The sequence below is a fragment of the Oncorhynchus clarkii genome, chromosome 16 (assembly GCF_045791955.1).
Source record: "Oncorhynchus clarkii lewisi isolate Uvic-CL-2024 chromosome 16, UVic_Ocla_1.0, whole genome shotgun sequence".
NCBI classification, from domain to species: Eukaryota; Metazoa; Chordata; class Actinopteri; order Salmoniformes; family Salmonidae; genus Oncorhynchus; species Oncorhynchus clarkii.
In genome coordinates this window covers 26825816-26850023 of record NC_092162.1, presented here as the reverse complement: position 1 = coordinate 26850023, position 24208 = coordinate 26825816, and the positions used below count along the sequence as shown (strand labels likewise).

Here is a 24208-nt window from a genome sequence, read left to right as displayed (position 1 = left end):
AGGATTCCATTGATAATTTGGTGTCTCTAAATACAAAGTGTCATAGGTGTTACTCAATTTAAATGAGGGGAAATTACATTGTGAGCAAAATTATTAATCATGTCACTTGTGTAAATTATTTTCAAAGGGTTAATGATCTTAGATTTTAGCATCTGTGGCCATTTAAGAAAATCCTCAAATCCTCAAACCCCGGCCAAACCCTCCCTTAATCTGGACGACACTGGGCCAATTGTGCGCCGCCCTACGGGACTCCCGATCACGGCCGGTTGTGATACAGCCTTGGGTCGAACCAGGGTCTTTAGTGACACCTCTAACACTGAAATGCAGTGCCTTAGACCGCTGCGCCACTCGGGAGTGGGGTCCAGGGGTGAGAGAAATATTTTTGCTATTTTCACAAGCAATTATTATGAGCGCAATTGCGGGCAGTGGCGCAAAATGCTGGGTTTTGGTAAATAAACAAGTTGTAGTTGTGACGAGGGCTTGACCATGCATGCGTTTGTCTGAAGTTCTTTAGGTTATTGACGGTCTTTGCGTCAATACGTTCTGTAGGTTATTGACGGTCCTCAATTCGGCTGAGGGCATGGAATATTCTCGTCCTAGTTCATTGTGGATTGACACTACAGATTAGTAGCCCTTTACATTCATACCAGTATACACGGGTTGAAAATGGCAGATATAGACACTCATAAGCGCCTAAATTGGAACGCAGTGGCTGTACAGGTTCTCCGCTTCACAGCTCTGTATTGGTTTTTACTGACAGCTGCTCTGAACTTAAGCACTGCGCGAGACAAGAGGTTTCCCCCTCCCTCCTGCTAACTGGGCAACTTTAACAAATGTTTTTGTTGTCTGAGTGAGGGAAATGCTGTAAATTACGAGGACTCTGTGTATTTTGAAGGATGAGACGTTGAGGATTATAACACATACGGCTTTGATGTCATACATGCAAGCCAAACATCCGTGAGTCCAAATGTGCACTTCACATTTCCATAATCATAATACGAATGTAATATACAGTGTCAACGTTTATGATCACTATGCTTGATGTACAAAGATGTCATGGCGCTATATCCTGGGTTGTCCTGAACAGAATTAGGTTATATTTGTTGTATTGTGAAGACAATTTGCCGTGGAATATGCATCTGAATGCACTCATGACTCCATTCTACTCTCACCAAAACTACAATTTGCTTCTCTGAATTACCTAATGAAAGCCTAACACTGTAATATCGTATTTTATAATTTAGCTAGTCATGTTGTTAATAGAACAAGCTTTCAAATTATACCCACCTGACCCAGATAATGGACCGCTTTTGGATTGCGTAAACAACAACAGTACATTGTGTAAAGGCGGAGATGCAGGGTTGTGTTCCAAACAAAACGTCTACAAGTGTGCTTTCTAATACTTCCTCAACCGCACAGCTAGGAGAGCTGAAAAAAAGGGCCTTATAGTTGAAGACACTTCTTTGATTCATAAAAGTGCATTCAAATTACTAAACTGTACACACTCAAAACCTTGTTGCACCTACTCCAAATTTGCTCGTTATGCTACTGAATGTATATAGAGTATTTTCAGATTTTGTTATCAACAAAATGAGGTGAAAAGTACAGTAAATGTAGTGTAATGTTCGGATTCAGTCTTCTGTCAGGTGAACTGTTGTGTCCTCACCTTTAGTCTAATAACTGTCACATAATCTCCAAACTGTTCCCTTTTATTTGCTACCATGGTTATGCATTTCCATATTTCTTCTGAAAGAAAGATCTCAATTTAGCCTTATCTATATAGGCCAATTCCCACGAGTGTAAGGGATTAAATAACATAAGCGACAGTTTACAACAACAAAAAATCTGGCGTTTGCGCAATATGTTTGGAGTGTTGACAGTCAACATTGTAACTGGCTTTAACGAGTGTAGGCCTTCACGCATCGCACTTCTCAAATAAAAAAAACACTAGATGGAATTCTATGTGTGAGGCACATTCTCAATAAGCAAGATATATCCTAGGCCTGCCATTCATATGGCGTTAATGGACTGAAAAATGTTAACAGCCTACGTTTGGAGGACCGCGTCTTTGGTAGCTGGACAAGAGGCGCTCTTTGGAAATATGGGGAGGTATTCAAGCTAAATGGAGTAAGCATTGAAGGTAGGTCTATGTGAATTGTGAATAATGCAAAAGCATGTTGGCAAAAGCCTCACATGTAGACCATTTAAAAACCTCTTATGGATAGACTACTTGGCTAATGCATGGCCAGGATAAGAAAAACACCAGACACAAGCAATTGTTACAGGAAAATAACTTAAATGTTTCTAAATACGAGTGTCACCGGATTATCTCAACTCTCGTTCCATGATGGGCATATAGCCTACCGAAGGGTTTTTATGCACATCCAAAATAATAAAAGGAGCTGGATAAAATAATGTAATAGCCTAAGTAGATAAAAAGGGGATGTCCGCTCACTGTTTTGCTGCTACCACAATTCATCTTTTAATAAAGCCTTGGTGATTAAGATTTATTTCAAAGCGGTCTCACGAGCCAAACCTTTTATTGATAGTCTTGACTACCTGGGGAATGCATTGGGCATGACAAAAAAAACTGCCTTCACTGAGGAGGCTATAAAAAAATATATATATGTTTCTAAATACGAGGTTTACGGCCACAAAAAGCACACCTCTCTTGTTCCATGTGCATATGGGCACTGTGCACCACGGCTGGATAGGCTGGACTTTCGTTGTCAAAATCCTGTCCTCACAAACCTTGTTACTGCTAAGACCAGCTTTCGGTTAGTCTTAAATAGCCACACCAGCACATACTGAAAACTTTGGCGCACCTTTTTAAGAACACACCTCAGCTATTGACACCCCTCCCACCACAGCACAAGCGAGCTCATATAAGACAGGTAAATTACCAATCTTGGTGCTAGGGTTTGAATATAGAAGAACGCAGGCTTTAACAGGTCGAAATTGCAAACAAGCGTGCGTTTCACAATTGCGCTGGCTTAACGCTAGCTGAAAATAGAGCCCATTGAGGACACTTAGGACTTAAAGCAGCTAGCTAGGTAGAGGCTTCTTTCTTCCCATAAAGTTGTAAGTGTAGTTAGCATTACCACAGAGGGGCCTACCTTTTGCATCCTCTGATTTGGTCTCCTCTGCTTTTGCAGCTGCCACATCTGTCCCGTCTTTGTCATCTTCCTCTTCCCTACCAGTGGTTTTCTCAGTGTCCCCCACTCCGAGCACCTCTATTCCCTCTCTCAGTGAGGAGTCTGTTGTAGCCTCTGCAGCCTGCATCATCTTGTTGTTGCTACTATGCTAGAGAGAGAGTTTGCGTTGAGTTACATGTTAGCACCAGTAACAGTAATGTTTACTACAAACCCACTCCTAGTACAGAAGACATGCATATAAAAAAACATGATCTATGTTGAGAATGTGTCTTTCAACACAGCTTATGGAGAAATTTCGGGTCAGAAAAAAAGCCTGGCTATTACATGGACGCTGAACATTTAGCCTGTTATATTCTGTTGATGAACTCTTTTAAAACTGTCTCCATGGCTAAGGTAATACATGTTACCTTACAAAATGTTGGTTTAAAACTAATCCTTGATGCGGACAAGACTAAATATACAGTGCCTTCAGAAGGTATTCATACCCCTTGACTTATTTCAACAACAAAAAAGGCATCTTTGACAGCGATTACAGCAGTGAGTCTTTCTGGGTAAGTCTCCACACCTGGATTGTGCAACATTTGCCCATTATTTTTTGCCCAAAATTCTTCAAGCTCTGTCAAATTGATTGTTGATCATTGCTAGACAACCATTTTCAGGTTGCCGTAGATTTAAGTAAAAACTGTAACTCGGCCACTCAGGAACATTCACTGTCTTATTGGTAAGAAACTCCAGCTTAGATTTGGCCTTGTGTTTAAGGTTATTGTTCTGCTAAAAAAAATGTTTTGAATCTCCCACTGTCTGGTGGAAAGCAGACTGAACCAGGTTTTCTCCCGTGCTTAGCTCCATTACATTTTTTACATTTAAAAAAAAATCCTGAACACCCATAATGATTACAAGCATACCCATAACATGATGCAGCCACCACCGTGCATGAAAATATGGAGAGCAGTACTCAGTAATGTGTTGTATATGCCCCAAACATAACACTTTGTATTCAGGACAAAAAAGTTAATTGCTTTGCCACATAGTATTACTTGCTACGATTACTTGTCTCAAACAGGATGCATGTTTTGGAATATTTTTATTCTATACAAGCTTCCTTCTTTTCACAATATAATTTAGGTTAATATTGTGAAGTAACTACAATGCTGTTGATCCATTCTCAGTTCTCCTATCACAGTCATTAATTAAACTCTGTAAAATAAAAAAAATGTAAATAAAAAAAGCTGAATATCCCTTTGAGCATGGTGAAGTTCTTAATTACACTTTGGATTGGTGTATCCAAACACCCAGTCATTACAATTTAAAGTCACCGTTGGCCTCATGGTGAAATCCCTGAGTGGTTTCCTTCCTCTTTTGCAACTAAGTTAGGAAGGACGCCTGTATCTTTAATGACTGGGTGTTTTGATAAACCAATCCAAAGTGTAATTAATGGTGGTCGAATCTGTTTTTAAAATTCACTGCTCAACTGAGGGACCTTACAGATACTTGTATGTGTAGGGTACTGACATGAGGTACCCATTAAAAAAATCATGTTAAACACTATTGCACACAGAGTGAGTCCATGCAACTTATTATGATTTGTTGAGCACATTTTTACTCCTGAACGTATTTAGGCTTACCATAACAAAGAGGTTGAATACTTATGGACTCGTATATGTAGAATACCGAAGTTTGAGGTTTGTCTCTTAGAAGAGTTTAAACGGGACATGTTGCCACGGGTATTTTCCAAGTTCCATTGATTTCAATACAATATCGATGTGGTTGATTAATTTGCGTGTGCACTATTAGTTACAGTAAAACAAGCTCATCAATTTCAGTCTGGAGTGACCGCTTGGCAAATATTAGTGAATGGGCAGTTTTAAATGTACTAATTTAGCAAAATACAAGTAAGCTGAACACACATCTGACATGTGTATAGAGAGTATTTTTTTTATGTCTTGGTCTTCAACATATCAATGTATTTCAACATATTGATTATTCATTTGGACAGAATTCTACTTAAATCAGGTAAAAACGACTGAATAAGCCAAAAAACATGATATTATTGATAGATTTGGATGATAGTGAAATCGTGAAAATATGTTTTTTGCCTACTTTTAGCCTAGCTACACATTACATGTTATTAAAGTCAGCTAGCTATATGCTAGCTGACTAAACTCCACTCCATGGTGAAGACGTTTCTGATGAACTCCACCAAAGGAGTGGAGCAGAGACCAGGATTTGTGGAATTCAAGTCCGACTACAATCGATTTGCCTAAGGTCAATACTTCAAAATAATTGAATTACGAAACATGTACCTTGTACTTGTGTGTCCTCTGTAGTTGCCTGCCTTTTTTTGTTTGCTGAAATCCATACTTTTTCAATAAACGTTAATCAAATACAACCACAGGCTGGTTTCCTTGTTGAGATTCAACTGGCACATGCGATGAGTTGCCATCTTAGATCAACAGTAATGAGCAAATTGATAAAGTTTGAATCTCAGCAAACAAACAAAACCATGCAACTACACTGTGGACAAATATATGTAAATTAAGCGTTTCAGAATTAAACACGTTTAAAGCATTGACCTTGGGCGAATCGGTGTGGTCGGAGCTGAATTCCACAAAGCCTGGTCTCTGCTTCACTCCTTTGGTGGAGTTCATCATGAACTTCCTTCACCATGGAGTGGAGTTTAGTCAGCTAACTAACTATATGTTAGTGAGCAGAAACATGCATTGCAATTGTCACTGTAAGAAACTATTGCAAGATATTGCGTTTGCTACCTTAATCCAATTGTCAGGTTGTTTTCGCAGATAGATCGGGTAGACAACGCAAATTATCCTACCAGTTAGTAATTGATAAATGCATCAAAAGTCTAAACATTCAAAACTAAGCAGATGGGAGACACACAGACGTAAACACAGCGCCATTTTCTGGAGAAACGAGACACAGACAGCGGGGGCGGGGCGTAGGGAACCCATATGCACCCAGAAATAATTATCAATTTCCAAGCTTCATGATTTCGTGTAACAATATTCAAATCGAACAAATTTATATTATATTGCTTACTTGTAAATTTCAACATTTGCGTGATTTTGACAATTTAATTTTTGGAATGAGGAAGTGGTGGAGGAAGTGTACGTCATAGGTCATACGACCAAGAGTGCCGATTGGCTCAGTTTGGTTACGGCCCCTGTGCTTTATCGTTTGAAAATATTGGGCGAAAGGCCATTTTACGATCGTTTAAGTCTTTCTTTTTTTTATCAACAAATTCTGGCATCATTTACTTTAGCAAACATCTTGAACTTTTTTTTATACAAACCACATTTTATAGTGAACAGGAGAAAACTTTCGGTAAGGTTGAGTGTTTTATTCGCTTTAGATTCTCGACAACTGAACTGGCTAACGACATCTAACAACAAAGATCCAGCGGTCTGCCTGCCACCCTATGTGTTTCGAGCTTGTTTGCTAGCTAACATTAGCTGGCTAACCCGTGTTTATTGGACTCTCATTGTCAGTTTCTAGCTAAGTAAAGGTAATTTCTTGTTTCATAGACATGGCGGCCCAGCGCGTGGCTGAGGACGTTGCGAGAGGAACCAAACAGACAGCCAGGGTTCGGGTTGCGGTGCGCCTACGGCCTTACATGCACATGCAGGACCAGAAGGGTGAGGGGGCCTGCGTAAGAAGACTGGATACGAAGACCCTGGAGATAATCAACTGGAGGAACGCCACAGAGACTCTGCAATACCAGTCAGTGGCTTTTTGCCTGATACAATATCAACCTTTAGTCATCACATGCCAGTTTTATTTTAATACTTGATTAAAACAAATGTGGTTGAACATAGAAGACGGTGTGTTTGGTGACCAGATCACTTGCTTCCTTTAGTGTGTGGCACATAATACCACAGGCAACAGACTGTGTCCCTTAAAATTCTGTGGTGGGTTTCAGGTTTGATGTCTTCCACGGTGAGGAGACAACTCAACAGGAGGTGTTCCTCTCCTCAGTGAAGCCCATTCTGCCCCACCTACTGAAAGGACAGAACGCCAGCGTCTTTGCCTACGGCCCAACAGGAGCTGGTATGTCAAAGGGCTCTCCTTTTATGTATTCCTTTGAGGGCGATACAAGGTATTGTCAATGAGTTACTGCCACGGACTGAGTTCAGGTTAAGCATCAGTACTTTCACGCTCATAAGATTGGCCCTATACGTCCTTCCACTGCATTCTTTTGCTCTTCCATCTTATTTATATCATTGATGTTTCTAGAGCTGCTTATCAGCGCTGTGCGTATGTGCAGCTTTGAGTATACCCTAATGCAACGGTTCCCAGCCTTTACAGGGACCACCAAATCAGTCATAAGTTGCAAAAAAAAAACGGGTCAAATTTCGGGTCCGTTTTAGCAGTGAACATAACATATTAAAGGCATCTTATTACAAATTGGGAAAATATATTTTAAATAATTAATGCATTCTGTACTGCCCGCGGATCACGGCTTGAAACCCACTGCCCTAATTTGCATTATCAGTAAATGGCTCAACAAGAGTGGTTAGCAGCAGTTTTTTATATCTGGAAGCATGCTAGAAAACTCCATTATCCACCAGCCAGCACCAACCGCCTGCTCCTCTATCTCCTCACCCAGGGAAGACCCACACTATGCTGGGCAGTCAAGAACAGCCAGGGGTGATCCCACGGGCGGTCCGAGGTGTCTTCAACCTGGTGAAAGCCAAGGAGAGGGAGCACGAAGGCTGGGACTACAGCATCGGCATGTCCTACCTGGAAATATACAACGAGAAGGTAGGACTGGGTGGTCTGATGTTTTATGAAATATGCTTAGCTGTTTTGTTTGGTTATAATTGTTGCTGGTATTTATTGTGATGCATTGTGAGTGCTTTCATGTGTTTGCAAATATGTCCTTAATCAATTTTTCATTCCTCGCCTCCTCAAAACAAATCAGGGGAGAAAGTCAGAGGGGAGGGACCTTAGATCCTCTCCTCCAATGCATTTTTGAGAATGAGGTGGACACAAAGAATAGAAAGTGAAACGAATGTTGAATCAATGATTTGGTTTTATTGTATTGAGACTTTTTTTGGCAGTGTTTTTACATCTCATGGTCGGTCCCTGCCTCCTTCCCTGTTCCAGGTGCTGGACCTGTTGTCCCCCAGTGCTCAGGATCTGCCCATCCGAGAGAACAAGGACAGGAACATCTTCATCCCGGGCCTGACCCACACGCCCCTCTCCTCCTTCTCCAACTTCCACTCTCATTTCATCCCTGCCAGCCTCAACCGCACCACGGCCTCCACCAAGCTCAACCAGCGCTCCAGCCGCAGCCACGCCATTCTACTCATCAAGGTTTCTACACACTCTGACTCCCATAGGTTTATATATTTCCCATGAATGACTTAGTATTAGATGCATAACATGACATGGATAGATTTACATAAAGCATCCCTCTGGTTCCTGCTGCTATGCCTGTTGGGACAATCTCGGAGAGGTAAAGACCTCTGTCTTTAATAGCACCGTCCGTGTGGCTAGTGAATAAGGCAACTCATATTTAGCAGTCTGAACACAGATTTAGATATCTCTGTAGCAGAGCCATAGATGGAGCACGAAATGTATTGTTTTCAAAATTGAAATGATCAATTTCACCCTCTATTTTTCAAGATGACAATATACACTGATTGTTTAGCCTAAAGCAAAACTATTGCTGACGGTGAACCTGAAGAATCAAAATAAAATCTATTGTTGGCCCTGTTCAGCAGGTAGCCTATAGCCAGATGAGAGTTGCCTCCGGTAGCTTAATTTTATTCCAATAAAACGCAATTTTCAAGAGTGCATCACGGCTCAGCCTTAACGCCTGTCTCATCTTGTCCAGAACAAGTAACAAAAAAAAATTGATCACCAATCAAACAATTACTCCAATCAGAATTGGATCAGAGAGACAAACATTGGAATAATATTCAAATCTGTTTTTCCATGTAGTCTACGTGCATATTGGCTACAGTCTCATGTACAAACCGATGCTGACATGAAGGCGCCAGAAAATGTAGTCAAACTTTAAGAATTACATAAATTTGACAAATATAATGAAAGATAATTAACATGAATGTCTAAAGGCTTGATTCTGTCGGTATACTCGAGACACAGTTCGTTCAGATCAAATGGTCACAAAACCGGAGGGTGAAGGAGAGTACCTTTTGCTCTCAACACGTCAACCACTTTGAATCTGAGCGGAGGTGCTCAGCATTTTGAAACGTATGTTTATAATTCATATAGCTCATATTAATAACCCATGCTAGTTGATGCATCTCCTCTCTTTCTGACTTAATTTCAAACTAATATTTTCCTCTGTCACATGAAACTAGGGCTGGGCGATATATCGATTTAATTTGATTAATTCAAATTTGTTTTTGTGCGATATGCCAAATGACTATCACAAGAATATAGGTTTTGTTGTTTTTACAAGGGGTTACATTATAACGCTGGCAAATGCAGCATCTCGCCGTCTGTCAGCCCATAGTGAACCGAACCATGAACCAACGGCGTCACAGCACACAAACAACAATCCTGGACAACCTTTCCCAAGTTGTAACCATGCCCATGAAGTGTAGCGGCAGACGTTCTATCAAAATGGACAATGAGGTAGCCAGCTCAGCCTCTCGTGAGAATGAAATCATTCCCAAGGGTAGCAATGTTTGTTCTGTCATATGGAAGTGGTTTGGGTTTGAGGTCCGATGTTCAGCAAATCAATGTCCTGTGCAAAGTGTGTCTCAAGACAATTGCCACCTGATGTGGCAGCACAAATAACCTCTTCCAGCACCTGAGACAGAACCACTCAGTGGAATGGGAGGAATATGTGCAACTACACAATGCTGATGCTTCCAGTTGTCCCACTCCCAAAACGTCTGGTAAAAGACAATATACCATAGCCACAGAATTTTCAAATGTCATTCCATATAACAAGAGTTTGAGGTGGAAGGAGATTTATCACATAGCAAAATATATGATCCCCATCTATACAGTGGAAAAGGCTGGCTTCAAAAAGCTGCTAAACACAATTGACCCCAAATATCAGCTACCAAGCCGCAAGTATTTTGCGGAAGAAGCATTGCCACGGTTATACATTGCTACCTGCGAAAGAGCAGTGGTGGGGATAAAGTACTCAATTTATCATACTTGAGTAAAAGTAATTTACAAATGAAGCACGTGTGTTTAGTAAGTAGAGATGTCCAGAATGCTTTCTTGATAAGTGTGTGAATGTGACCATTTTCCTGCCCTGCTTTTGATTGTCAGGGGGAAGAAAAAAAAGTACATTTGTTTTCTTTAGGAATGTAGTGAAGTAAAAGTTGTCAGAAAATATAAATAGTAAAGTACATAGTACTTAAGTAAAAATGATTTAAAGTACTACTTTAGCCAGCTTCTCTGTGACTCTTTCGCAGTGGTGTAATGTGTCATACTTTTCCACCACAGCCGCTCTATGGTCGAGCAGAACGTTGGAGCCATATCTAAGCTTGACAGTCCAGTATATAGATGAAGAATGGACATTGCTAAATGTGTGCCTCTAGACATCATACTTCCCCGATGACCATACGGGTGAAATAATAGCCCCGGGTCTCGAAGACACACTGGCATGGAAGCTGAGCGAAGACAAACGGTGTGCATGATAAAAGCATTGCGCTTGAACAAGTGGACCCGTCTGCAGTGCTTTGAACACAGGCTCCCCCTCGCTATCGTTAAGTGTGACATTGGATAATGAAAATGCATTCAAAAAATGAATCTTCAGACCAGCTGTAGAATTATTATTATTTTTAATTATAATAATAATTTACCTTTGTAGCTTGTTGTAATTCTACCAATCCAATAGAAAATTAACCACAGGCATGTTTAAAAAATAACAACAATATGGACTAAATGTAATTGATTTGATATCTTTTCAATCAAAACAATTAAATATGTGAACACATAGGCCTGTGCAAACAGCTACAATGGTCAAACATTCCCAAACAATGTAGTAGTAGTACTATACAGGGTGAAAAGTTTTTGCCAATATGTTTTTTGTCAAATAGAAATAAGGCCTATCAAAACCTGTTACATCACGATGGGTGGGAATGCTGTATTTGTTACATTACTAAAAATGTTGCCATTCTAAATATTATTTTTGTTTCTTAAAAAAAAAATATACAGAGAATGGTTTGAAAGACCCTCGGATTGACCGTGCCATCGGGGTATGCAAAAAGGTTGTCATCAGCGTCAAAAATAGCAGAGATATGGTTTTGGTACAGGCTGTGCTCAATCTAGCAACTCAGAGTCCTAACCAGGTGGGGTTCAAGACAGAAGATGATTGAACGAGTCCTGGAGCAGGAGAAGGCCATAGCACGGGTCATGGGCTCCGAGAAGAAAAGCAGGCACCTGGTGCCCAGCTGGCAGTATATCAACGTTTTGGAGTCAGTGAACAAAGCCATAAGCCCACTACAAGAATTCACTGATGTGCTGTCTGGTAAACCTGTGCTGCATCTGTTCAACACCACCTGCAGCCAGAGGAGGGTGAGAACAGTCTCGCAAAGCAAACCAAGAGCACCACACTGGAGTATCTAAATGACAAGTACGATGACCCTGCCACAGATGACCACCTGGATATGTCTTCATTCAATCAATCAAATGTAGTTATAAAGCCCTTCTTGCATCAGCTGATGTCAAAGTGCTGTACAGAAACCGAGCCTAAAACCCCAAACAGCAAGCAATGCAGGTGTAGAAGCAGAACCGGATCCCCGGTCCAGGAGAAAATACATAGCAGACGACAAGGTTGAGGGCATCAAACAAAGAGCTGTTTTGGAGCTCCAGTCTCTGCTAGCTGAGAAGAGCACACCTCAGCCTGCCACAGCTCTGCATGTGCGCCTAGAAGCTGAACCTGTGGCTAAGAAGAGCAAGAAAATACTTGCATCTTCAAGAAGACCATAATGTCTGCCTCCCAGTCAGAGGATGACACCATCAAAACTGAGCTGTCAAGCTAATTGATGTCCTCTGACACAGACCCAGACACGGACTCGCTTGAGTGGTGGAAGCTTCATAAGGCCAACTTCCCAAGACTGAGCGATCTTGCAAAAAGAAGTACCTATGCATTCCTGCTACAAGTGCCCCTTCAGATAGGGTCTTCAGCACAGGTGGAAACATTGTAACATGCCATAGGGCATGCCTCAAGCCAGAGTCGGTCGACAGGCTTGAGTTCCTCTCCAGAAACCTATAGGAGCAAAGTAGAATATTCTTTTGTTTGACAGAAATGTAGTATATGTTTTATTTTGCACATTTTCAGGGATACATGAGGCATGTTTTCATATTTAAAAAATCTTATGTTCAATGACAGCCTGGCAAGTAATGGTGTTCATTTGTTTATTTTGCACATATAGGCTTAATTGATACAGAAAGACAAGTGGCATTATTTATTTCTTCATTTTAACGAAGAAAACACCTATTTTAATTGTCTTTTTTATTTCGGGGAAGAAGAAAAAATAATCGAGATACAGTGCATTCGGAAAGTATTCAGACCGCTTGACTTTCTTCACATTTCGTTACAGCCTTATTCTAAATTTCATTACATTGTTTTTTTCCCTCATAAACCTAAACACAATACCTCATAATGACAAAGTAAAACTTAAAAAAAAAATGTTTGCAAAGGGTAGCTACTTTGAAGAATCTCAAATATATATATATATATATATATATATAATATATTTTGATCTGTTTAACACTTTTTGTTTACTACATGATTCCATCTGTGTTATTTCATAATTTTGATGTCTTCACTATTATTCTACAGTGTAGAAAATAGTAAAAAAATATAGAAAAACCCTTGAATGAGTCCAAACTTTTGACTGGTACTGTAGGTTGTCACTCAACTAATAAAGCCTGATGTCACGGAAACCATTTTAGCATTTGAATGTTAAAGGTGCCACAGACGTGCAAGATCAGGAACAGGCTGCCTACTTCGCGTTGGGCGCAGTGCGCGGTCTGATTAGGCAGGCTACTGATATTCCCTGGGGTTGTTCGCTATGTAAAATTACTTGTAGATCAATGACTGTCAACACAGTTGCATGCTTAATTTGACACTGAATGAGAGAACGCAATTGTTGTCAACTGTAGCTTATTTTAGGAGGATGGAAAGTAATATAAGCAAAATGAGTGAATATGTTAATGGTGATGTTTAAATAGATTTTCTGGCTGAAGAATCGGGGATCGATGCGTGTTGGTGAGTCCTTACATCCATATAATTTTTGCTAATGAGCTCAGTGACCAGTGTCCCATTACCTGCATAAGAGATGTTAAGCAACCTAAATACCATCCATGCATTATTACAAAGACATTTTAGGGATTTTAATGAGCATAATTTCATGTCTGATCTGGGGTTGTGTGACTGGGGCATTGCCATCGATCTCTGACTCGGATCAGGCCCTAAAATTGTTTCACTTCTCTAACATTGTTGCAAATCAGAGCCCTGCATGGACATTCATTTTAAGCCCTACCCATGCCCGCAATGTTCAGGACCTACCTACCCAGGCCCAATTGCTTCTGCCAAATTTAAGGCCCTGCCCGAAATACGAAATAACTTTGTTGGTAAATCCATTAGCTGTTCCTCTCTGTCAGTCACACTCTGCTCATGGCGGCTCTGTTTCTGTGAGTATCCATAGCTCTGCTTGGGCTGCTCTGCTCAATGATGAGACATTCGAGAGCAGTTGGCACCTTTCGTCACTCTAAACTCTGACAAAACTCAAGGAACCATATTTTCTGAGAAATAATCTCTCCTGTGTTGTATTTGACGAGGTTGAAGCACTTCTGACACCATGTTATGATCTTAGTCAGATATCACTGTACTGCGCAGCAAATCAAGCAAATGGCTCAGCTTCAAAATGTTAGCGATACCTATTGATGCAGAAACAGGCCCTACCCGTCCCTAACCCAATGTTTGGTGTCGGGGTCAGGTAGCAGATAAGCATGCGTCGTATAAAATAAAACTAAGAAAAATGATAGGCCATCTATTTCAAAGAATAGTTTCTGGAAATTCTTCTAATTCCAGTAGAGGGAGTCCTTTATTCACCTCGAAAGTGACTAAATAAATATACACATTCACTATTTTATACACATACACATTCACTATTTTTATTTCAACCATTTTAGTACATCATATATGTGCCATGCACCTCTCTGCCCCACTTATTGCAGAATCGTTAACCTATATCTTTAACTTGAGAGTTGTTTCTGGTGTTGTTCCTACGATCTGGAAAGCTGAACATGTCCTCCCCTACACAAAGGAGGTGATCCTTCTGACTTAGATAAATGAACCGTATTTATCTTGGCTTTCCAAAGTTTTAGAATCCCTGCCCAACTCTCAGCTAATGTTTTTTTTTTTTTTTTTTTTTCTCGTCCTATTCTAAATGTGCACCAGTCTGGTTTTAGACCTGGTCATGGTACCGTTTCAGCTGCTACGCTTGTTCTAGATGTGTTAAATTGCTTAGATCATGAAAACCATTGTGCTGCCTTATTTATAGACATTTCCAAGGTATTTGACACTCTTGACCATTACATTCTCATTCAAAGGCTGACTGAAATAGCCCTAGATCAGTTCTCAAACTGAAGCCTGTCTGTCAGATAAGACACATTATGTGATTTCTGATGGTGTAAACCGAAGTCTAGTTTCAGGTATATTACAAAAGGTGTAACGCTGGGATTGGTATTGCGACGTGTTCTCTTCACTATTTATATGAATAATATTTGTCTATCTGTTTATAATATTGATGACACTTATCTATGCTATTGCCATTGCCCAAACTGTTGACCAGGCTATGTTAGAGCTGTGATCTGACTTTGTTACCTTACAAAAAGTTGGTTTAAAACTTAGTGCCTTCAGAAAGTATTCACACCCCTTGACTTATTCCGCATTTTATTACAAAGTGGGATTTAATTAGCTTTTTTTTCCATGATCTACACAAAATACTCATGTCAAAATGGAAGAAAAATGTAACATTTTAACATTGTTTCTTTTTTTTTTTTTTTTATGTATGAAAAAGAAAACACTATCTTGATTATATAAGTTTTCAAACCCCTGAGTGTTAGAATCACATTTGGTAGCGATTACAGCTGTGAGTCTTTCTAGGTAACCCTCTAAGCACTTTGCACACCTGGATTATACAATAATTTTATTTTAAACGTTTTTCAAGCTCTGTCAAGTTGGTTGGTGATCATTGCTAGACAGCAATTTTCAAGTCTTGTCAATTTTATGTCAAAACTGTAACTATGCTACCCAGGAACATTCAATGTCGTCTTGGTAAGCCATTCCAGTGCGTATTTGGCCTTGTGTTTTAGGATATTGTCCTGCTGAAAGGTGAGTTTGTTTCCAAATGTCTGTTGGAAAGCAGACTGAACCAGGTTTTCCTCTAGGATATTGGCTGTGCTTAGCTATATTCAGTTTCTTTCTATCCTAAAAAAAACCTCCCTAGTCCTTGCTGATGACAAGCATACCCATATGAGGAGCGGTACTTAGTGATGTGTTGGATTTGCCCCAAACATAACTCTTCATATTCAGGACATGAACTTCATTTCTTTGACACATTATTTGAAGTTTTACTTTAGTGCCTTATTGCATGTTTTGGAATATTTTTTATTCTGTACAGGGTTCTTTCTTTTCACTTTGTCAATTAGGTTAGTGTTAAGGAGTAACTACACTGAACAAAATAATAAACTCAACATGTAAAGTGTTGGTCTTAAAGGCACTGAAATAACAGATCCGAGAAATGTTCCATGTGCACAAAAAGCTTATTTCAAATGTTGTGCACGAGTTTCCTTACATCCCTGTTAGTGAGAATTTCTCCTTTGCCAAGATGGCCCATCCACCTGATGGGTGTGGCATATCAAGAGGCTGATTAAACATTATGATCATTACACAGGTGCACCTTGTGCTGGAGACCATAATAGGCCACTCTAAAATGTGCAGTTTTGTCATGCCACAGATGTCTCAAGTTTGAGGGAGTGTGCCATTGGCATGCTGACTGCAGGAATGTCCTCCAGAGCTGTTGCCAGATAGTTGGCTTGTTGTCATTAAAGACCCGTAGATCACTTCATTACTACCTTTTTAGTTTGCCAAACTATACAAGCTTCCCACTTACCTTACTTAGTTCTTAAAGTATAAAAACATGACATAAGCAACCCTGTGAACAGGTTTGGTAACTCTTGAGGTTCCTTGGGTCTCTACCGAACTAGGTAAATCCACTTTTAGTTTTAACACTCCACATTTTTGGAATCGCTTACAAAATGCATTATGTTTGGATTTGCTCAGTTTAAAACTCTGACAAATGAGTTCATGAGGTGTGCAATTGTTTTGATTGACTTTTGATAACTTGTTTGATTGCTGTGATTGATCTAGTGTACTTCGTATTGTATCTTGTAGTTTTATATTTTATTTTATGTCCTCAGGGCACAATTGAAAATGAGACATCTGGTCTCAATTGAGCTTCCCTGAATAAATACAAGTTAATAATTTCTTCTGCCTCTCTCCAGGTGGTGCGTACACAGCGCAACCCCCCGCACCGGCAGCAGACAGGCAAGCTCTACCTCGTGGACCTGGCTGGCTCGGAGGACAACCGGCGTACGGGCAACGAGGGCATCCGCCTAAAGGAGAGCGGTGCCATCAACCTCTCCCTCTTCACCCTCAGCAAGGTGGTGGACTCGCTCAACGCGGGCGGCGGCGGGCGTGTGCCCTACCGTGACAGCAAGCTGACGAGGCTTCTGCAGGACTCGCTGGGCGGCTCGTCCCACTCGGTCATGATTACCAACATCGCACCCGAGTACACATACTACTTTGAAACCTTCACAGCACTCAACTTTGCCGCCAAGTCCAAGCAGATCGTCAACAAGCCCTTCATACGGGAGACGGTGACCGTGCCATCTGTACAAGGTGAGAAAGGGCCGATGAAATTCAGAGGTATTTATATTATGGGCCCGTTCATTGCAGGCAGCAAGTAATATTGCACAGCACAATTATATATTTTGATGGATTCTAGTTTTGACAAGAACCTTGTGGTGCCAAAATGACTCGCCCCTTTTTTCCTATTTTGAATAAATAATTTAAACATTCACAGTGTAGGTTAGGAACAAATGGTGAATATCTAGGCTATTGACTTCTCCAAAAGCTAATTGGAGTCAGCTAACCTGGAGTCCAATCAATGAGATGAGGTTGTTGATGTTGGTTATAAAATATAATGCAATATAAAAAACTCACAATGTGAGTCTGCTATTCACAAGAAGCATTGCCTGATGTGAACCATGCCTCTAACAAAATACATCTCAGAAGACCCAAGATTAAGATTTGTTGACTTGCATAAAGCAGGAAAGGGTTACAAAAGTATCTCTAAAAGCCTTGATGTTCATCAGTTCACGGTAAGACAAATTGTCTATAAATGGACAAAGTTCAGCACGGTTGCTTCTCTCCCTAGGAGTGGCTGTCCTGCAAAGATGGCTACAAGAGCACAGCGCAAAATGCTGAATGAGGTTAAGACGAATCAGCTAAAGACTTACACAGATCTCAAACATGCGAACATCTCTGACGAGTCTACGATACGTAAAACACTAAACAAGAGTTGGTGTTCATGGGAGAACACCACGGAGGAAGCTACAAAAAAACATTGCTGCACGTCGGAAGTTCACAAAAGCGCTACTGGCGAAATATTCTGAGGACAGATAAAACTACATTTGAGTGTTTGGAAGGAACACAACACTATGTGCGGAGAAAAAAAGCACAGAACTCATCAAAAAATCATCCCAACTGTACAGTATGGTGGAGGGAGCATCATGGTTTGGGCTGTTTGCTGCCTCAGGTCTTGGACAGCTTGCTATCATCGACTGAAAAATTAATTCCCAAGTTCAGCCTTATATTCTTCTGCAAAATGTTTCTGTCCGCCAATTGAAGCTCAACAGAAGTTGGGTGATACAACAGGACAACAACCCAAAACATAGAAGAAAATGCGCCTTCTGGGTTGGCCTGACCTCAACCCGATTGAGATGCTGTAACATGACCTCGAGCAGTTCACACCAGACATTCCAAGAATATTGCTGAACGGAAACAATTTTGTAAAGAGGAATGGTCCAAAATTCCTCGTGACCGTTGTGCAGGTCTGATCCGCAACTACAGAAAACGTTTGGTTGAGGTTATTGCTGCCAAAGGAGGGTCAACCAGTTATTAAATCCAAGGGTTCACATACTTTTCCCACCCTGCACTGTGAATGTTTACACGGTGTGTTCAATGAAAACATAAGGTATAATTGTTTGTTATTAGATTTTTGTGTTTGTCTATTGTTGGGACTTAGATGAAGATCAGATAACATTTTATGACCAATTTATGCAGAAAGCCAGGTAATTCCAAAGGGTTCACATACTTTTTCTTGCCAATGTATATCAACCATTGCAGAATAAATTCCTCACCATTTCTGGTTATGTTGAGACGGTTGAGTTTATATTTCCGAAGTAGCCATACAACAACCTTCCACATATCATTTAATTGGGCCTATTAGATAGGCTATTATTTCTAGTTTTTTCTATATTCATCTGACAGGCAGTGTGGTTTATAACACACCGTAAAATTTAACAGGTGAACAGTTTATTTTGCATTGAAGTGTCGGCTGTCACTGTAAGTAGGTCTACTGTAGTATACTCAGATAGTGTCTATACACTATTTCAGAATTTGCGGGCAGTGCAGCATATTTAGGTTCCATAAAAAGTTACTGCAAACCATTATTGCGTTCAAATGGTCTGTTTACAAGTCCACAACAATTTGCAATTGTTGGTCTTTCAGAAACACCTCCCAAAGACATTGGTAGAATGGCGCCGGAGGGGATGGCTGACGTTTTACGTGCTCCTAAGTTCCAAGTTCACTATTTCCTTTAGATACTGACTCTAATTCCTGTAGGTCCAAAATATACAGCAAATAAGGGCATTGTCGTCACTATAAAAGTATAATTTATGGGCGAGTTATAATCTCGTTAACGCGCAAGTTTTTACAACGGGTCTGATTTTTAAAACGGGAAACATTTAACTAAATTTTTTTGCATGCCCAGTCTTGGTGACAAATTTACGTAGTGGTTATTTATGAGGCTCCAGGATTTTGCAACATTAATTTTGCTATGTAATATCATTGATATCCCCCTCCCCCTCTGTGCTGCAGTGAAGAGGTCCAGGGAGGAGCAGGAGGCTGGGCGGTCCGGTGAGCCCCAGAAAAAGAAGCTAAAAGACGTGAAGAAGACCGGCCAGGAGGATTCTACACCCCCAGCACAGCTACACAGGTTGGAGGCCCTTCCCTATTCAACACAATCTATATCTTCCCTACATAAAAAAATTAACTATACCAACAAACTACACCAACCTTAACTGTGCAAATAGGGTTTCACAATCAATTAGTCTTCATTTCCGTATTAGCCGAGAATTACAGAAAAACATGTTGTTGTCAGTGTTAGTCATTATGGCCAAGGAATGATCAATATTGGCTCAATGTCCACATCACTGCATCCTTAATTTACACACCTGACCCAGTTCACCATACCTAATATGTAATCGTTATGTTCCTTTGCCTTTAAGTAATTCCAGTGTTTAATCAATGTGTTATACATACATACAGTACCAGTCAAAAGTTGACACATCTACTCATTCCAGGGTTTTTCTTTATTTTTACTATTTTCTACATTGTAGAATAACAAAAAAAGTGTTAAATCAAAATATATTTCAGATTTGTTTAAAGTAGCCACCATTTGCCTTGATGACAGCTTTGCACACTCTTGGTATTATCTCAACCAGCTTAATGAGGAATGCTTTTCCAACAGTCTTGACTTGAGTTCCCACATATGCTGAGCACTTGTTGGCTGCTTTGTCTTTACTCTGCGGTCCAACTCATCCCAAAACATCTCATTTGGGTTGAGGTCAGGTGATTGTGGAGGCCAGGTCATCTGATGCAGCACTCCACTCTCCTTGGTCAAATAGCCCTTACACAGCCTGGAGGTGTGTTGGGTCATTGTACTGTTGACAAACAAATGATAGTCACGCTAAGTGCAAACTAGTTGGGATGGTGTATTGCTGCAGAATGTTTTGGTAGCCATGCTGGTTAAGTGTGCCTTGAATTTAAAATGAATCACAGACCGTGTCACCAGCAAAGCACCATCACACCCCCACCTCCATGCTTCAAGTTGGGGCGGCAGGGTAGCCTAGTGGTTAGAGTGTTGGACTAGTAACCGGAAGGTTGCAAGTTCAAATCCCCAAACTGACATCTGTCGTTCTGCCCCTGAACAGGCAGTTAACCCACTGTTCCTAGGCCGTCATTGAAAATAAGAATTTGTTCTTAACCTCTTGGAACTCCCCATACCGGATCCGGTATCAGGAATACAGACTCAAGCTCATTACCATAACGCAACGTTAACTATTCATGAAAATCGCAAATGAAATGAAATAAATATGCCATCTCGCAAGCTTAGCCTTTTGTAAACAAAACTGTCATCTCAGATTTTCAAAATATGCTTCTCAACCATAGGAAAACAATAATTTGTGTAACAGTAGCTAGCAAACAAAGGATTTAGCGTTAGCATTAGCGTTAGCATCCAGCACGCAACATTTCAACAAAAACATAAAAGCCTTCAAATAAAATCATTTACCTTTGAAGAACTTCTGATGTTTTCAATGAGGATACTCTCAGTTGGATAGCAGATGCTCAGTTTTTCCAAAAAGATTCTTTGTGTATTAGAAATAGCTCCGTTTTATACATCACATTTGGCTACCAAAAAAAAACCGAAAATTCAGTCCTCAAAACGCGAACTTTTTTCCAAATTAACTCCATAATATCGACTGAAAACATGGCAAACGCTGTTTAGAATCAATCATCAAGGTGTTTTTCACATATCTCTTCATTGATACATCGTTCTTGGACACATGCTTTCTCCCCTGAATCAAATGGTAAAGTGGAAGCAGCTGGCAATTGCGCACCGAATTCGACGCAGGACACCAGGCGGACACTTGGAAAATGTAGTCTCTTATGGTCAATCTTCCAATGATATGCCTACAAATACGTCACAATGCTGCTAAGACCTTGGGCGAACGACAGAAAGTGTAGGCTCATTCCTTGCGCAATCACAGCCATATAAGGAGACAATGGAAAACAGAGCTTCAGAAATTCTGCTAATTCCTGGGTGATGCATCATCTTGGTTTCGCCTGTAGAATGAGTTCTGGGGCACTTACAGACAAAATCTTTGCAGATTCTGAAACTTCAGAGTGTTTTCTTTCCAAAACGGTCAAGAATATGCATAGTCGAGCATCTTTTCGTGACAAAATATCGCGCTTAAAACGGGAACGTTTTTTATCCAAAAATGAAATAGCGCCCCCAGAGATCCAACAGGTTAACTGACTTGCCTAGTTAAATAAAGGTTAAATGGTTTTAAAAGTACAGCTGTACTGCAGCGCCAGCTGTTCCACCAGAGACCCTGGGTTCGCGCCCAGGCTCTGTCGTAACCGGCCGCGACCGGGAGGTCCGTGGGGTGACGCACAATTGGCCTAGCGTCGTCCGGGTTAGGGGGGGGGCTTGGCATCGCACCAGCGACTCCTGTGGTGGGCTGGGCGCAGGGCACGCTAAACAAGGTTGCCAGGTGCGCGGTCTTTAACATAGCGCGTTTGATGCGCGCTATGTTAAGAAGCAGTGCGGCTTGGTTGGGTTGTGTTTCGGGGGACGCTTGACTTTCAACCTTCGTCTCTCCTGAGCCCGTTGTAGCGATGAGACAAGATAGTAGCTACTAAAACAATTGGATTTCATAATATGATTATGTGCATAGTCAGATTTGCCATAGTTGTTCAATTTAAAACATTTGCATGCTTTGCAAGATGAATGATTATGTGCATAGTCAGATTTGCCATAGTTGTTCAATTTAAAACATTTGCATGCTTTGCAAGATGAATGATTATGTGCATAGTCAGATTTGTTCAATTTAAAACATTTGCATGCTTTGTAAGATGTTTACCTGTTTACATGGACACATCTGAAATCAGGCAGTCTGATAAATACAGAAAATGGTCAATTAAAATAAATGTTCTACCATAGCAAACATGTTATTTTTGGGAAGCATATTTGATTTTGAATTCTTAACTTATAATTTGTATGTACAAATTACTCAAGACGCATACATTCAGTTGTTTTCTGAACACACTTCCCTCGCGCTAAAGAGATTCGCTCGGCTGGTGCTAGCACACATGCGCAGATCAAATACACTGCTGGAATGCCGATTTTAAGATGTTTACATGTCCTAATAATTCGAAAGAAATCTTAGAAAACCAGGTATTTTCATCGCCGTATGCTTACGTCGATTTGACCTTACGTTGTTTTAAGATGAGCACAGTACGGTTTTTACAGGACTATTGCATAATCTACCTACTGCCATAATCAGTTTAATATTGAATTGTTAGTGTGCATACTTTTCCACCTGACTAACTAATCTCTCATGGTAGTGACTGTGAGTAAGTACCCCCTTGGAAAGTTGTCTTTTTTTTGGTACATATTTGGACAGATGGATATGTAATCTTCACTTCAACACTATTGACAGATAAAGGTAACCTAATTTAACAAATGTACACTGAAAGATTTACTTTGGTCATGAATAAAATATTGCAATCTACAGAAATGTGGACAAAATAAGTACACCCCTAGCTTCGATAGCTGGTGTAGCCCCGTTGGATGAAATAACTTAATGTAGCTGTTTCTTGTAACTGTCTATTAGTCTCTCACATCGACTGGGAGGAATCTTTGCCTGCTCTTCTCTACAGTACTGCTTCAAATGTGTCATGTTTGTGGGCTTTTTTGCATGCACGGCCCACTTAAAGCCCCCCCTCCTCCCAACAGCATTGGCGGGATTGAAATCTGGGCTTTAACCCACCATTTCTTCTTTTTGAGCCATTCTGTTGTAGCTTTGTTTGTGTGTTTTGGATCATTGTCCTGTTGTTGCATGAGCCATGTTTTGGTTCAGCTTCAGGCTTCAGCTTTTTGACAGATGGCCTCACATTTCTCCTCAATTGTACAATATGGGATTCATGGTTGACTCAGGGCCTAGCTAACTTGCAATCACTGAGGCAGCAAAGCATCCCCAAACCGTAATGCCACCGCCTCCATGGTTTACGGTTAGTATGATGTTCTTCTCTTCAAAAGGCCACGTTTCGTTTTCTCGCCAAACATGTCATCTGGCATTGAGGCCAAACAACTCCACCTTTTGACTCATCTGTCCAGAGTACATTGTTCCAGTAGTTTTGCTCTTAACCTAGGTGTTGTCTGGCAAATGTCAGTCATTTCTTGATATTATTTTTTGAGAGCAGAGACTTCTTCCTGGCCTCCCTTGTAGGCCAAGTTTGTGCAGTCTCTTTCTGACAGTTGACTCATTTGCTTTGACGTTGATTAGTGGCAAGAGAGGTTTCTAGATCCCTTGATGTTACCCTGGAGTTCTTAGAGACTTCTATGATCATCTTTCGGTCAGCTCTTGGGCAGAATTTGGCGGGACGACCTGTCCTAGGTAGATTGCCAGTGGTCTGGAGTTTTCTCCGGTTGTAGATGATCAGACAGTGGAATGATGTACTTTGAACTGCTTGGAAATTGATTTTTCGCCCCTCCTAAACTCATGGGCATTAATAATCTTTATTCTGAGGGCCTCGGATTGGCATGATGTTAACCATATGGGTGTGTGGTGAGACCAAACCAGACCACGTTTCTGGTCTTTATGGAAGACTGGACCCTCTAAACTTAATCTGATTTTCTAATCATTTCCACATTTTGATGCACCTGATTTCATATTTTAGCCATTTTATGTGATGGTGTACTAACTTTAAAAAAAATTGCATTTTGGTTTATTTTAACTTTTTTGTTTTGTTAAATTGGGTCACTTTTTATCAATGAATGTGGTTGGAATTTAGCTCAACTATCCATGTGTCAAAATATGTAAAATAAATAAATAAAATAAAAATAAATAAAAAATAATCAATAATAATAAAAAAATAAAAACTTTCCAGGTGGTGTACTTTC

At 40.4% G+C, this 24208-nt stretch overlaps 2 protein-coding genes across 6 annotated transcripts in view; one reads left to right on the top strand and one right to left on the bottom strand.

Moving 5' to 3' along the window:
- Positions 1–6094, bottom strand: part of LOC139368286 (PAXIP1 associated glutamate-rich protein 1) — a 29357-nt gene extending 23263 nt beyond the window's left edge. Inside the window, exons 1-2 of one of the 5 annotated variants that reach the window (XM_071107024.1) lie at positions 4781–6094; positions 3117–3303 (exon numbers count right to left, since the gene is read on the bottom strand). In XM_071107024.1, coding sequence (XP_070963125.1) covers positions 3117–3303; positions 4781–4783 — 190 coding nt within the window. In that variant the 5' untranslated portion in view covers positions 4784–6094. The remainder of the gene's footprint in view (positions 1–3116; positions 3304–4780) is intronic. The other 4 variants (XM_071107026.1, XM_071107023.1, XM_071107025.1 and 1 more) reach the window with 4 other exon arrangements.
- A 25-nt stretch (positions 6095–6119) lies between these two features.
- The window catches only part of LOC139368282 (kinesin family member 22), a 41476-nt gene continuing 23387 nt past the window's right edge, over positions 6120–24208 (top strand). Inside the window, exons 1-7 of the mRNA XM_071107013.1 lie at positions 6120–6494; positions 6695–6890; positions 7090–7217; positions 7777–7931; positions 8277–8486; positions 16680–17076; positions 19339–19456. Of these exons, the coding sequence (XP_070963114.1) occupies positions 6697–6890; positions 7090–7217; positions 7777–7931; positions 8277–8486; positions 16680–17076; positions 19339–19456 (1202 nt within the window). The 5' untranslated portion in view covers positions 6120–6494; positions 6695–6696. The remainder of the gene's footprint in view (positions 6495–6694; positions 6891–7089; positions 7218–7776; positions 7932–8276; positions 8487–16679; positions 17077–19338; positions 19457–24208) is intronic.